The sequence below is a fragment of the Zea mays genome, chromosome 3 (assembly GCF_902167145.1).
Source record: "Zea mays cultivar B73 chromosome 3, Zm-B73-REFERENCE-NAM-5.0, whole genome shotgun sequence".
In the NCBI taxonomy this organism is placed as follows: domain Eukaryota; kingdom Viridiplantae; phylum Streptophyta; class Magnoliopsida; order Poales; family Poaceae; genus Zea; species Zea mays.
Genome location: NC_050098.1, coordinates 201,040,786 through 201,052,273, shown reverse-complemented (window position 1 = coordinate 201,052,273; position 11,488 = coordinate 201,040,786). Strand labels below are relative to the sequence as shown.

General features: G+C 49.4%; 1 protein-coding gene across 5 annotated transcripts; it reads right to left on the bottom strand.

Moving 5' to 3' along the window:
- Nucleotides 1-8,903: 8,903 nt before the first annotated feature.
- LOC100272359 (uncharacterized) lies at nucleotides 8,904-11,486 on the bottom strand. Of its 5 annotated transcripts, none has more exons than XM_008674106.4 (6): nucleotides 11,230-11,476; nucleotides 11,014-11,104; nucleotides 10,826-10,924; nucleotides 10,312-10,455; nucleotides 9,715-9,927; nucleotides 8,904-9,534 (listed from the first exon to the last, which is right to left on the bottom strand). In XM_008674106.4, the coding sequence occupies exons 2-6, from the start codon at nucleotides 11,101-11,103 to the stop codon at nucleotides 9,190-9,192; spliced, it is 891 nt and encodes a 296-aa protein (XP_008672328.1). In that variant the 5' UTR covers nucleotide 11,104; nucleotides 11,230-11,476; the 3' UTR covers nucleotides 8,904-9,189. The 5 variants fall into 5 exon arrangements, with proteins under 5 accessions (XP_008672328.1, XP_008672327.1, XP_008672329.1 ...); XM_008674105.3 differs by having other exon boundaries at nucleotides 8,970-9,534; nucleotides 11,197-11,486; XM_008674107.4 differs by having other exon boundaries at nucleotides 8,970-9,534; nucleotides 11,014-11,127; nucleotides 11,197-11,442.
- Between the last annotated feature and the right edge of the window lie 2 nt (nucleotides 11,487-11,488).

Below are 11,488 nucleotides of genomic sequence, written 5' to 3'. Positions count from 1 at the left end.
CCGGCAGTAATAGCGGTGGCAGGCGGGCGGGCGCAGCGGTCACGTCGTCAGCCAGGCTCACGTCCCATCCCGGGACAGCAAGAGAGCCTCCTCTCACGGCGTGGAAGCGGTGTACCCGTGACCCGTTCCTTGAACGGATCGCACACGCGCAACGGCCGCCTCGCCAACCACTCGCCCCGTCGCATTTACTCCGCGGCGGGACAGGCGGCGTCTTTGACGGGAGGAGCGCGCGACGCTTCACCTTCGCCATAATAACCGCGTCAGAAAAGGTACGCCACGTCGTCCGATTTCGTATCCTTTTCCGTTTTCCTCTTTCTCTATCTCTTGCAACAGGGACCGGGAAAGGGGGATGCCCTGAAAGGGATCCTTCTCCGCGAAGGAACCGGGCTCCGAGCCCCCCACTACTGATCAGGGGTTCGAAGGCTGGCCCTCCGAAGGGTTCAACAGCCGCCTCAGATCGCGTGGGCCCGACACCCACTACTGGTCAGGGGTTCGAAGGCCAGCCCCCCGAAGGGTTCCATGGCCGCCTCAGGCTGCTCGGGCTCCGCGCCCATTACTGATCAGGGGTTCGAAGGCTGGCCCCCGAAGGGTTCACAGTCGCCTCAGACACCGAGCGAGGGATGACCAGGGGTACGTTCGATACATAACCGAGGCTCGGGCTGCGCTCCCGAGGTACCCTAGGACATTTCCGAGACCAGCGGGAACGATCTTGTAACGGAATCCCATCGGAGGGAGGCATCGAGCCCTCGGACCCCGTCGCCAGGGGACCGGGTCCGGCAAATCACCCGCAGGTACTTTTGGGCGTGCCTCTGGGCCCCTAGCCGACCCCCAACGAACGGGGCACGGACGTCCACTCGGATTACCCGCTTGCAGCTCACCGGAGACACCATGTTCGGTGCCCATCGAGGGTAACATGGCGCACTCCCCCCTCCTCCTTGCGGAAAGGCGACGTAGGGGCGTATGTAAAAAGTCGAGTCTGTCCCTGATCGTCCTCTCGCCCTGTGCGGAGGCTCGGGGGCTGCTCTCGCAAAAACCGGCTCCGGCCAAATCGTTGACAGCGTCAACATACCAGCCCGAGAGCTTGGGCCCCGACCGTCCACCCGGGCTACGGCCAGTTCGCATGAGGGAACGACCAGGCCAGCCGAAGCGTTACGCGAGGTATTAAGACCTCGAAGGAGTGTAACCACTCCTCCGAGGCCTCGGGGGCTACACCCGGCGGGTGCGCTCGCGCGCACCCGCCGGAACGAAAGGCAACCGAGAAAGGCTGGTCCCCTTGCAAAAAAGTGCGACAAAAGCCTCCAAGCGAGTGCTAACACTCCCTTCGAGGCTCGGGGGCTACTGTCGGGGACCATAATTAGGGGTACCCTCAAGACGCCTAATTCTCAGCTGGTAACCCCCATCAGCATAAAGCTGCAAAGGCCTGATGGGTACGATTAAGTCAGGGATCAGTCCACACGAGTGACTCGATCATGCTTCACCCGAGCCTAGCCTCGGCCAAGGGCGGCCGACCTCGAGAGACTTCCGTCTCGCCCGAGGCCCCCTTTTTATGGCGGACACATCACCGGCTCGCCCGAGGCCTTGGCTCCGCTCAGAAGCAACCTTGACTAAATCGCCACACCGACTGACCAAATTGCAGGGGCATTTAACGCAAAGGTGGCCTGACACCTTTATCCTGACACGCGCCCCCGGCAGAGCCGAAGTGACCACCGTCACTCCACCGCTCCACTAACCAGTCTGACAGAGGGACAGCGCCGCCTGCGCCACTCCGACTGCAGCACCACTCGACAGAGTGAGTCTGACCGGCAGTCAGGTCTTGACAAAGGCGCCACGGCGAACTCCGCTCCGCCCGACCCCAGGGCTCGGACTCGGGCTAAGACCCGGAAGACGGCGAACTCCGCTCCGCCCGACCCCAGGGCTCGGACTCAGGCTGAGACCCGGAAGACGGCGAACTCCGCTCCGCCCGACCCCAGGGCTCGGACTCGGGCTGAGACCCGGAAGACGACGAACTCCGCTCCGCCCGACCCCAGGGCTCGGACTCGGGCTAAGACCCGGAAGACGGCGAACTCCGCTCCGCCCGACCCCAGGGCTCGGACTCGGGCTAAGACCCGGAAGACGGCGAACTCCGCTCCGCCCGACCCCAGGGCTCGGACTCGGGCCAAGACCCGGAAGACGGCGAACTCCGCTCCGCCCGACCCCAGGGCTCGGACTCGGGCTAGGACCCGGAAGACGACGAAACTCCGCCTCGCCCGACCCCAGGGCTCGGGCTTCGCCTCGGCCGAACGACTTCCGCCTCGCCCGACCCCATGGCTCGGGCTCGGCCACGACAACAGAAGACGGACTCGACCTCGGCTTCGGAGGAACCCCCACGTCGCCCTGCCTAGGGCACCGACCGCCACGTCAACAGGAAGCGCCATCATCATCCTACCCCGAATCGACTCGGGTCACGGAGAACAAGACCGGCGTCCCATCCTACCAGCTCCGCCAGAGGGGCAATAATGGCGCTCCACAAGCTCTATGACGACGGCGGCCCCCAGCTCTCTTACGGAAGCAGAACGACGTCAGTAGGGACTCGACCGCTCCAACAGCTGTCCCTCCGCCAGGCTCCGCCGCACCTCCGACAGCCACGACATCACACCAGCAGGGTGCCCAGATCTCTCCGGCTGCCACATTGGCATGTACCTAGGGCGCTAGCTCTCCCTCCGCTAGACACGTAGCGCTCTGCTACACCCCCCATTGTACACCTGGATCCTCTCCTTACGACTATAAAAGGAAGGACCAGGGCCTTCTCAGAAAAGGTTGGCCGCGCGGGACCGAGGACGGGACAGGCGCTCTCTTGGGGCCGCTCGCTTCCCTCACCCGCGTGGACGCTTGTAACCCCCCTACTGCAAGCGCACCCGACCTGGGCGCGGGACGAACACGAAGGCCGCGGGACTTCCACCTCTCTCACGCTCGACTCCGGCCGCCTCGCCTCTCCCCCCTTCGCGCTCGCCCACGCGCTCGACCCATCTGGGCTGGGGCACGCAGCACACTCACTCGTCGGCTTAGGGACCCCCCTGTCTCGAAACGCCGACACCCATCGGGTTCCGGGTTTCGGGTACCCATTGTCATCTCTACGCACAACAGGACCTACATGTAGTCCGGACTAGGGCCGACTGAGCTTGGCTTGTTTACAAATTCAAGCTGTCAATCTAGACGTGCTATATATGAAGGTGCAGACAGTTCGTGCATACAGGCGAACGGTCTGCGACTTAACGTATGAGCAGCTCCTCCTCTCCTCTGCACGCTTCTGGACGACTCGTGTCTGAGTTTGGACGGTCTGCGATAGCGCATATGGGTCTTCTCCGGAAATAACCCTAGAACTCACGTCGGAAGAGATCCCGACGAGAGGTAGAGTTCCTAGGCATTGCTCCGGGGCCGCAGGCCGCCTGGTGCTCCTCTAATCAACGTAGAGTCGAAAGAGATTGTTGTGGAAGACTAAATTAGATCTTGACCTAAGGCTAAATTACTCATACTCAAAAGAGTTGGAAGAATGATGCAAATAAGGTAAAATTGATAAGTAGATTTGATTTGATCGATTGTGGTGGGTTTAATCGGTCATATCCCTTCAGCTATGTAAAGGGGAGATATGGACCCGTTACAAGTCGATCATCGAGTTAACCCCGCAGGTTTAGCTAACAAATCCCGCAAGAAATCTGGAACCCTAACTAATTCTGCGCACACGCGAACGGTCTGTGCTGCTACAGCGGACAATCCGGACCGCGGACCGTCCGGCCTGGACATTTTGGTGCTCAATATATGCCCTCCCTTTTGGTGGAGGTTGATGAACCAAAAGCATACGCACTAAGCCTGATGTGAGTCAGCGACTTTTCAATCCAATAGGGTGATCATTCAATATAGCTCAAAAGTATAAAGGCCGTTTCAGAATGCATCTTTCTCGGCCATGACCATCTGATTAATGGATCAAAAGGTATAGAATAGAGATGCCCCCAGCCTAAATAGGTAAAGGGACTATGCATGTACCACAGGTTCATTATCGTACCATTTATATATTTGAATAGGGCAATATTTCGCCAATATGTAGGCGGATGGAAGATATTCTAGCATCACTAGATGGATAGATAGTGCTTGTTGTGTTGCCTTTCAGGCCGTTTTCTTCGGGCATTTTGTACGGGGTTTCTTTGTTGGTCGATTGCGTAGAAAGACCTTCTTGCTAGCATACTTGGAGAGCAATTAATCAAAAGAAGGATCGACTTTGACTACTCGACCATGTGTGTTACATGTGCTTTGCCATTGTATCCCCTTCTTTGCTTTGCGTGGAGGCCGATGCCTCTGGCCATAGACGGACTGTTCGGCTAGGTCGGCCGGACCGTCTGCATGAGCATTGAACCGTCCGCACGCAGGTCCGGATAGTCCGTGATGCTCGAGTCAGGGACCTTTGCTCGACTGCTCAATTGAGCATGCCCCTCGGCGCCTCCAGACTTGTTAGTCTTTCTGCCCGAAGCTTTCGGAGCAATCCCTCCCTATGATATATTCGTCGAGCGAGGATCACCAATGATGATGTTTTTTTCCTTTGCCTTTATTGGCCACTTCCGGCCGAACCAAGACCCTTTTGCTTGCTAGCTCTATTATATTGATAGGAAATGTGTCTGCTTGCATCTCTTGAAAACTCAATCGGCCCTCATTTATGGCTGATTGTATCTGTCGACAGAAAACATTACAATCATTGGTGGCATGGGAAAAAGAATTATGCTATTTGCAGTAAACACGTATTTTTAATTCATGTGGAGGAGGAATAATATGCGTTAATTTAATGCTGCTATTTTGAATAACTCTTCAGATATTTTATCACATTTGACAACATTAAAAGTAAATTTAATTTCTTCGTGCTGATTCTTTTGAACCGACTGCAAAGAAGAACATGCAGAAGGTTTAGCATGTGCTTTCCGGCGGTGACGAGACAAAGATAGGGAAGAGAGAGGAAAGATACGAGATTTAGGTTAAATATTATCTGAGTCGCCCAAGCGAGGGCGACGCGGGCCATGTTATTTATTGGATTAGGTACAAAGCTCAGAGGAGTCTCCACTTCAATTTTGAAAAAAAAGCTAGAAACTAGTTTATTTTTATGCCACTCTATAACATGAAAATGAAGTAATCATTTAATTTTGCAAAAAAAGTTGACTAGCATGTATATAATTAAACCTTTGTGTTTACGTGGGCTAGGGTGTAGCTTTGTATGAGTGAAGTAGAGGTTCACTGTTTTTTCTTGAGCTATGTGCGAAGTATAGTTTGTACTAACGCTATGATTTCGAGGAGTGGAGGTATCAACGACAACGACGACACGAGTGAGGGGGAGGAGAGGGGTAGCGGAGTCGAAGGATGAGGGATGATCCAAATAATATTATTTATTGGATTTGAGCGAGTAAAATAGAGAATTATCTAGTAGTCTAAACCGTTTTGGTGGTGTGTTAAGTCGAATGCAATTTGTTAGGTCGAGTGAACCAAGTTACCATGCAAAAATCCATATTTTACACGTCTGGACAATATAAGACTGCCTCTACTCCCTATAAAATATGCGGTATATCACTGATTGAGTCATCTAACATAATAATCTTTTTTACATTTAGTACTCCTTTCTTCTTAATCATTTTTACCTAACCGAACGGTGTTTATCTCCCGATCCGATGTCCACAAATGATGTCCTAAAAGCCCGTGGTCCGATCGAGAGTAACTCTGGGATGTCCTTGCCCAGGCGAATGGTTTGTCTTTCCTAGTTTAGTTAAAAACTACTGGCTGTTCTTCGTGATGTTTGATGGTTTACTAGTAAACCTCGCTGTTCTTATCACGTAAAGAGTATTGGTTCGTGTATTTCAAAGTTTATGTCGTCGTCAACGCATGCCTGGAGCTGGGCTGATTGTAATCGCAAAGAGTGTCGCCAACAATTAGTTGTCTTGGAGTTGGAGGCTTGGAAGTGCCTCTTTCTTGACCATGGAGGCAATTGTCTTGAAGTTGGAGACTAGGTGCTTCTTGAGCCTTGTCATGGTGTGTGCGGGACGGGATGGTCGGATAGCGGGCAGGCGAGGACAGAGGAGATGGGAGAAGGGTGCAGCGCAGTACCGGTAAGGCCTTTTTCGGTTACATGGGATATAATCCCACCATGGATTTAATCCGGATATGGATTGGGTGAATCCATATCTCACACCCAATCCCATGATGGGATTAAATCCATCAACAAATCCATGTGACTTTCAAAGCTAGTTATTCTTTTGATCCATGGATTCTAATGTAAACTTGTGCAATATCTCATGGATTTGTTCCATACCTAATGGGCTATGGATAGAATCCATGTCTTCCATAGTTTAAAAAATTCCCAAACCTTTGGGTTATATTACATGATGGGTTTAACCGAATAAAAAAAATTAAGTAGTCATGGATTATTTTGGGGCATGGATTTAATTCCAATCCATGCTAATCCAGAGCGGGATTGGTGTAAACGAACAAAGCCTAAAGGTGCCGAAACGTGGGAATCGGAATGCCCGTCTACCCAGCACGTCCAACGGTCCAAGCACACAGGGCGGCAAGCACGGGTGCGAGGCGAAACACGAGAGGCCCATGAAAGGATGCGTACGTGCTTGGTCACTGTGCTCTGTTCGCTCTGGTTCATTTTCCTCTCCTTATTACCCCGTCCCGAGGAAAGCTAAAACCGGGAAACACTTGCTGAGATGCTGTGGTTGGTGCACTATCACGATTCCTATCATTTGAACTGCTACTGCAAAAGCCAGTGACAAGGACGGTCATTTCCGTTCGGCGCACAGCGTATGGTAGCCCGGTTGGTTTCGCTTTCGCCGGACGACAGACAGGAGTCAAACTGCCAAGGACGGCCACACCAAGCTAATCCGGGCTAACTCCGTCTCGCTAATCCGATGCTACTGATACTAGTACTAGTACCTCCTACATACAGAAATTCATTAATGATTTGAGGTAAAGATCACAGGGCCTTTTGCACATGAATCTCAATCCAAAATGATTTAAAGAATACGCACCGGAGGTGGGAGGTGGCAGCTCAGCGAACTTTTCGAATTAAAGTACGGTATATAGTAGTAAGATTGATTGGCCTCGGAAGTCGGAACACGAGCTAGCACTAGCAGTGCCAGCAACAGCAAACAGTCCTGCTGCAAGGTCGCGTTTGTTGTTAATCCTTCTCCTGCAAAGCACTGCGCCGTCGCAGATTTGTTCATGTTACTTTACTAGTACACTACCAGTGTACGCGCTCCCCCCGCGCCAGTGCTACGCCGCGCCTCCAAAAAGGTCCTGCCGTGCCGCCTGCCGCGGAGCACCTGCACCTGCACCCTGCTGCCCCAGCACAGCGCTTTCCGCCGATAATTTTACTGCTCCGCCTCTCGTGAGCCGTACCACACACACTACCACCCCACTGTTTACTGTTGGTGGCATGGCAAAGCTCGCGCGCCTCGCGCCGTAGGGGCAAAGGCTGGTGGCGCAGTGGTGCGGTACCCCCTCTCCGACCGACGGCCGTGGTTCCAGGGAGGGCTGCGCTGGCCGCCTGGCCGCTGACGGCCGTGGCCTCTGGTGATCACCGGGGCACATCATCTTTTCCCCCCTTCTATATACTTTTTGAGAGGGGACGCCGAACCTGATACATGCGCAGGCTTGCTTGTCACCCAGATTCGTAGGCCGGAAATAACGAGGCCCTGTTTTAATGGGCCAAATTCCAGGCCCATTTAAGCCATGTACAATGTAGATACAATGTCACCGGTTCTCTATATATATATATATAATAAACACATCTAAAACACAAGTCAGTACAAATGAGTGAGTGTATCTAATGCATTGCATTTTAATTAACGCTTTATACTCTTTGTATTAAAAGATGATTGATCAATTATGCATATGTACTGCGCATATACATATATGTTGCATACTTGCCAAACATGCTAAACTAAATCATATTGATCTGACGTGAAAACAAAGTTAAAACATACAAAAAAAATACTATTGAAATATCAGAGAAATGCATGTGCGTGAAATCGTTGGAGAAAAAGCAAGCCGCAAGACTGCAACGAGTGTCTACCCGCCCAGATGCGTCCCCGTACGCACTGTCGTTCGCATCCGCGTACACGCCGCCGCGGTGAGCTCACAGACGCGAAGAGGATGGCGCTCGTTGTTGTTGTGGTGTTACCGCCGTGGGATCTGCAAGAGCAAGACACAACAACAACGACGTAGTTCCTTCAGTCTTGAACGGCGGGCGAGAGGCGTGGCTTGGTGAAGAGCCGCTTCTTCGATTTTTTTGTAATTAGTCCCCTAGACATGACTTAAGACACGAGTCATTAATTGGCCTTGTACATGTCCTTATGGAGTGATCGCTTCCCCAGTTTTTCTTAATTACTCCTATAGCCCCAGAATAGTACAGCCAGCCACTCCCCTGCCCTAATTAATTTGGTAATCGACCACGCAAATGTCCTGCGAAGGTTTTCGCCCCCACACTGGATATGGCTAGAGCAGATAACACAAGTCTCTGTCAGAAACGGTGTCTTTCCATGCCAGGGCCATACGAATGATATAATGGTTGCTGCTCTCATGTCCAGGATATTGCCTCCAACAATCAACCACATGTTCAGGAATGCAGTCAGATGTAGGTGTACCAATGGAATAGGATTACCAGACCATTTGACAGAATACGCGAGGATAAACTGCCGTAAATCCATTGAACACGAGGGCTGATCTTTTATATTTCCTAACATGGCAGCAGTAGCAAATTGGCTACACCAAAAATCTCAATCTGCAGCACAACCGAGGAAAGCAGGAATATGGACGCATCATAAGCACTAGGAAAAACGATAACTGTTTGTACCTAATACCATTGCTACAATTTTAACATGGTTGGAAGCTTTCAAGAAAAGCATGAGCCTCATGCTTGTGAATCAGATAAATCAAGTAACCGAACTCTGAAGAACACATCTCGTGGTAAAATCACCACAATGTCATGAAAAGGACTGCTGATGGGAAAACGCATGACACATAGTTTCTAGTCAATCCAAGTAAAATAGATCTGAAGATATCGATGCCCGTGTTTTAGAAGTACAACGGCATGGGTTCTAGGATGTTACCGGTTCAATTTGCTCCAGGCCGCTTTGATTAAGCAGGCATTAAAAAAAACCAAATGGAAGCTCTGAATTATATATATTCAAGGTCTCCACAAGTTGCATCGTCCAATACACTCCTGTCGAGGCCTGAGCTTGCTTCTTCTTCCAATTCATTATCAAGCTGTATACTTTCTACCTCTCCGAGTTCATCATTGTCATGGTCTCCTTTTGCCGTCTCTTCAGTTTTACTATCAGGGTAAACTCTAATTCTAATGCGCTTGCCTTTGATGTATCGATATTCCCATTTCGGTGGTGGGTATTTCTTTTTTAACTTTTCGTATTTGTCCATCATCTCTATCTTTTGAAATACATCACCTAGCATCCTGATAATAGAACCATCTGGTCTTACGCCTAGTTCCTCCATATCAGCAAAAATCTGGAAAATTTAGGTGTAAGACATCATAAGAATGCTTGGATAATTATCCCCAACTAATGTTTCTTTGAGCAAAGCTTTCCTATCATGGAAAAAAACGGTATGAAGTCAAATCCTATCTTTTAGTTAAAACAGCATGCAAACTGGTGAAATAAGGGAAAAAAAAGAAATTCCATTTCCTACCTCGAACATCTTATCATGCTCTCCAGCACTGTAATAGAAAGAAATAATTCTCATGAAAAATGTACGAGGCAAACCCTCCATATATCGTGAGAATACCATTCTAAATAACTCTTCTGCTTCCTCAATCCGTCCGTCCTCGATCAAAGCATTCAACAAGGTGTAATAGCTCCCCATTGTCTTCCCCTGACCTTTGTTGAACATCCATTTAATGACCTAGATCATGTGGCCATTGTTTCAGTTCAGAATAAGGTTTTGTTATTATAAAGGAACAACTAAATCATAAATGTAGTATGAATAATGAAAAAAAAAACAGTTTATCTTTCTTAATGGAAAAGCAGAGCGCTCCTGCCACTATCTTAAAAAACGGTTTATTATTAAAAAGGAGCAGCTAATTCTATTCTTCTAGAACTGGGAGCAGTTAACTGACTTGTCAAAGGATGAAATTACTAGTAACATTCTCCAACAAAGGGAACTAGCAAGTAGCAACTAATACAGAATGAAACTTTAGCTAGAAATTCATGACAGTTGAAAGGAATATGTAGGAAAATAATTCAGACCAAATAGTTCACATCAAAACTAGGAACTTCCATGTAACACCTGAATTATTCGTTTCCATTCCTTTTCGTCTTCAAGTTTCTTCAGTGCCTTCTTTACTACTATCAAGGGAAACTCCAGTTCCCATGCAACAAAAGAGTCAAGCGCTCCATAAACTTCCTCCTTTACATTAGACAGACCTTTAATCTGCATGAGATGATAAAAGTTTGACATGTAATTTCAGACACCCAATTTGAATTTGTCCATAGGAAAATGAGTATTTGCAAAAGGCATCCTACACAAACTATGTTTCTCCCCTTATGTAACATACAGTGATACAGGTAGAGTGAGTGAAATTTGGTAAAAAGTGGTTAATGAAACCATGCAGACTTATAGTTGCTACAAATACAGATAACTGAAATTTTGCTGCAAAAGCTGAATGAAAAGATATTCCTTCTTTGTTGGATTGTGGGAATGGACTAAAGTTAATGCAGCAAGCTCAACAGGATGTCAAGGTGATGCACAAGAGTACACAGACACAATTAAATTTCAACAGAGAAACGTTCAAGATCCTCACACATTCAACAAGCTTCTGTGACTTGGAAATAGTCCCAATTTTCTTACGAGTTTTCCATACACGGGGATATCTCGGTCTTGGACCCCTGGCACCACAAACCTGTTGCACAATTGCAATTAATATAGGAATCTGATTGGCCGTTCCGCCAGCACTAAGCATACCGCATGCGCACAGTAGATTAAGCTCACCACTACACAATTAAACTTTATATGATGTCGAACAGGCCCCTCCTTTACTGAAGCAAATGCAGGCGACCAGTAGTTCCTCAAGCAAAACATTCTTTAATATATATTAGCGAAAAACTAAAACAAAATCCACGTAAGCATATAAGAGCGTCGTATTCCTTTAAAAAAAAGGAGCTTCGTTCTCACCAGATGAAGAGGACTCTCATCTTCAGGCCGTACCTTAATAGAGTATCACAAGAGCAAGCGTGTTGTGTCCTGTATTTGTAGGACTGGAGGAGAAAACATGAAAGGATGGGCCGCCGCCGAGTGGAGTAACCGGCTGCCGGCACCGTCGCTGCTTCTGGCCGGAGTCGGGAAGGGGAGCGACCGCAACCGCACAGCGAAAGCTTGCAATCCCCCAAGGATTTATCTTTCAATGTTATTTTTTCACACTGCTGGTGTATAAGCTGGGGCTTGGGCTTTGTATTCAATGGGCCGT